Below are 4,086 nucleotides of genomic sequence, written 5' to 3' on the forward strand. Positions count from 1 at the left end.
AAAAAAAAAAAAGAAAATCAGATGGTAAAATACGTGGGCAATTTGCATAAAGAGGAAGCACCATAAGTAAAAGCACAGAGGCCTGAAAGCACCCTTGGGTGCCCCTGAGGAACTGTGAGGGATCCCGGCGTGGGTGGAATGCAGGCCACACAGGCAGGAGGAGGTGAGAAGGTGGGCTCACCTGCAAGCCAGGGGTCACCACAGAATGCACCGGGGTCTTTCCGGGCATCATCTCCCCTTCATTCCTCCCCCTCACCTCTCCACTCCCCTCCTTCCCCTTTCCCCACCCAGACACCTAAGCAGGCTAACGAGGCAGCGCAGCACTTAGAGTTGCTGATGCTTAACTACTGACCACTGTTTTCAACAGGGCTCACTTAGGGCTCACTGGATCAGTGCCTGTGTTAGGGCTGACAACGAGCCAGTTATATCTGGGTATTAGCTGATGGCCAGCGTGTAGCTGTGACACACATGATAAAGCAGACAGAGAAGTCCTTCTAGATTAGAGACAAAGGGGACCCCCACACATGAATGGGAAGTCAAGAAGCCTTTGTTGGATGGGTGGATGGCAATTGTATGCAGTCACTTCATTATATTTTGTTCATTTCCTAAGGTCTTATTTATTTATTATTTTTGAGACCGGGTCTCACTCTGTTGCTCAGGCTAGAGTGCAGTGGCACGATCATGGCTCACTTGCACCTCGAACTCCCAGGCTCCAGCGGTCCTCCCACTTCAGCCTCCTGAATATCTGGGACTATGGGTGTGTGTCCCCACGCCTGGCTAATTTTTTTTTAAGTACATTTTTTGTCTCCCTGTGTTGCCCAGGCTGGTCTCAAACTCCTGGACTCAAGAGATCCTCCCACCTCAGCCTCCCAAAGTGCTGGGATTGCAGGTGTGAGCCACCACACACAGCCCCTAAGATCTTTTTTAAATTGACAATAATTGTATATATTTATAGTGTATAGTGCAATGTTATAATATGTATATAACATAGTGGAATGACTAAACCAGCTGTATCTATCACCTCTCAGATTTATCATGTCTTTGTAGTGGAAATATTTAGAATCTATTCATTTAACAATTTTGAAACATATAATACATTATTATTGGCTGGGCACAATGGCTTACACCTGTAATCCTAGCCCTTTGGTAGGCTGAGGCGGAGAATCACGTGAAACCAGGAATAGGCAACAATGGGAGACCCTGTCTCTATAATTTTTTTTTTAAACACAATACATTATTTATTTATTTATCTTTTTCTTTTCTTTTTTTTTTTTTTTTTTTTGATACAGAGTCTCGCTCTGTCACCAGGCTGGAGTGCAGTGGTATGATCTTGGCTCACTGCAACCTCCACGTCCCAGGTTCAAGCGATTCTCCTGCCTTTCAGCCTTCCAAGTAGCTGGGACTACAGGCGCCCGCCACCACGCCCAGCTAATTTTTGTATTTTTAGTAGAGACGGGGTTTCACCATGTTGGCCAGGATGGTCTCGAGCTCTTGACCTTGTGATTGGCCCGCCTCGGCCTCCCAAAGTGCTGGGATTGCAGGCATGAGCCACTGTGCCTGGCCAATACATTTTTATTAACCATAGTCATGGTGCTGTGCAATAGATCACTGAAACTTTTTCCTCCTGTCTAATCGAAACTTTGTACCTTTGATCAATAGCTCCCCTTTCCCCAACCACTCCCTCCCCCAGCCCCTGGTAACTACTATTCTACTCTATGCTTCTATGGGTTCCACATTTTTTTTTTTTTTTTTGAGACGGAGTCTCGCTCTGTTGCCCAGACTGGAGTGCAGTGGTGCGATCTTGGCTTACTGCAAGCTCCGCCTCCCGGCTTCATGCCATTGAGCTCCACGTTTTTTAGATTTCATGTTGAAGTGAGATCAGGCAGCATTTGTCTTTCTGTGCTTGGCTTCTTTCACGTAGCCTAATGTCCTCCAGGTTCATCCACACTGTTGCAAATGACAGAATTTTGTTTTTATGGCTGAATAGTATTCCATTGTGTGTATATGCTACATTTTCCTGATCCACTCATCTGCTGACGGGCACTTAGATGGCTTCTGCATCTTGGCTGCGGTGAACATGGAGTAGAGTGCAGATATTTCTTCATCTAACATCTTATTTTTATTTTTATCTTTATTTTTTTTTGAGACAGTGTCTCACTCTGTCGCCCAAGCTGGAGTACAGTGGCGTGATCTTGGCTTACTGCAACCTCCACCTCCTGGGTTCAAACAATTCTCCCACCTCAGCTTCCCACATAGCTGGAATTACAGGCAGGCACCACCATGCCCAGCTAATTTGTGTATTTTTGGTAGAGATGGGGTTTCACCATACTGATCAGGCTTGTCTTGAATTCTTGACCTCAAGTGATCTGCCCACCCTGGCCTCCCAAAGTGCTGGGATTATAGGCATGAGCCATGGCACCCAGCCTCATCTAATGTCTTTTAAAGGCATTTCTGCTCTATTTGTGTTTAGTCGTCTTAATAATTTTCTAGTTTTTCTATCCTGGATACTAATCTGGGAGTTGTTTTCTAGAACTCGGAGGTCCCAGAAGAGTCAGCTCAAAAAAATACCTTTGTCAGTTATTGAAGGAAACAAAAGGCAACTTCAGTATTCATCGTGATCATGGGTAAGTCACCTTTGCTTATCTCACCTTATATCTCAATTAATATTTAATAAGTAACTTGGGAACATTGATAACGTTGAGTCAAGGCCATGCATTTGTTTGACTTGTAATACTTTCTCTTTTGCTCAACTGATTTATACATACCTTCTAAATTTAATCAGAGTAAAATGTCATTACTTGCAAGAGAAATGCCGATCAAAAAGTTCTTGTTCTTCTGCACTCCAGCCTGGGAACAGAGTGAGACTTTGTCTCTTAAAAAAAAAAAAAAAAAAAAAAAAAAAGAGGCCAGGTGTGGTGGCTCACACCTGTAATCCCATCACTTTGGGAGGCCGAGGTGGGTAGATCATGAGGTCAGGAGTTCGAGACCAGCCTGGTCTGTCTCTACTGAAAATACAAAAATTAGCCAGGCACGGTAGTGGGTGCTTGTAATGCCAGCTACTTGGGAGGCTGAGGCAGGAGAATCGCATGAACCCAGGAGGTGGAGGTTGCAGTGAGCCAAGATCGCACCACTGCACTCTAGCCTGGGCAACAGAGCAAGACTCCATTTCAAAAAAAAAGTTATTATTCTCAATACCTAGAATTTTAAATCTTGGGAAGTGAATACGTAGACACAGCTTTAAAAATAAGAATCTAATATGAAAAGATGCTCAACCTCACTAATTATCAGGGGAAGGCAAATCAAAACCACAATGCAGGCCGGGTGCGGTGGCTCACGCCTGTAATCCCAGCACTTTGGGAGGCCGAGGCGGGTGATTGCTTGAGGCCAGGAGTTTGAGACAAGCCTGGTCAACATAGTGAAACCCCATTTCTACTAAAAATACAAAAATTAGCCACGCATGGTGGCGGGCACCTGTAATCCCAGCTACTTGGGAGGCTGAGGCAGAGGTTACAGTGAGCCGAGATCGCACCATTGCACTCCATCCAGGCGACAATAGGGAGACTCTGTCTCAAAAAAAAAAAAAGAAAGAAAAAGAAAACACAATGCAGTACCACCTTACTCATGCAAGAATGGCCATAACTTAAAAATCAAGAAATAATAGATGTTGACGTGGATGTGGTAAAAAGGGAGCACTTTTACACAGATGGTAGGAATGTAAACTAGTACAACCACTATGGAAAACAGTGTGGAGATTATCCTTAAAGAACTAAAAGTAGAACTCCAATATGATCCAACAATCCCACTACTGGGTATCTACATGGAGGAAAAGTAGTCATTATATGAAAAAGACACTTCTACACACATGTTTATAGCAACACAATTTGCAACTGCAAAAATACGGAATCAGTGTAGATGCCCATCAACTAATGGATAAAGAAAATGTGGCATATGGGCCGGGCATGGTGGCTCATGCCTATAATCCCAGCACTTTGGGAGGCCGAGGGAGGCGGATCACCTGAGGTTGGGAGTTTGAGACCAGCCTGGCCAACATGGTGAAACCCTGTCTCTACTAAAAATACAAAAATA

The 4,086-nt window shown here is 44.4% G+C and overlaps 1 protein-coding gene across 1 annotated transcript in view; it reads left to right on the forward strand.

Annotated features, from left to right (window-relative positions):
* Positions 1 to 4,086, forward strand: part of CCDC62 (coiled-coil domain containing 62) — a 57,354-nt gene that overhangs the window by 49,764 nt on the left and 3,504 nt on the right. The window contains 2 exon segments of the mRNA XM_011964514.1: positions 2,531 to 2,555; positions 2,558 to 2,624. Of these exon segments, the coding sequence (XP_011819904.1) occupies positions 2,531 to 2,555; positions 2,558 to 2,624 (92 nt within the window).

This window comes from Mandrillus leucophaeus, unplaced genomic scaffold (assembly GCF_000951045.1).
Source record: "Mandrillus leucophaeus isolate KB7577 unplaced genomic scaffold, Mleu.le_1.0 Scaffold7, whole genome shotgun sequence".
NCBI lineage: Eukaryota > Metazoa > Chordata > Mammalia > Primates > Cercopithecidae > Mandrillus > Mandrillus leucophaeus.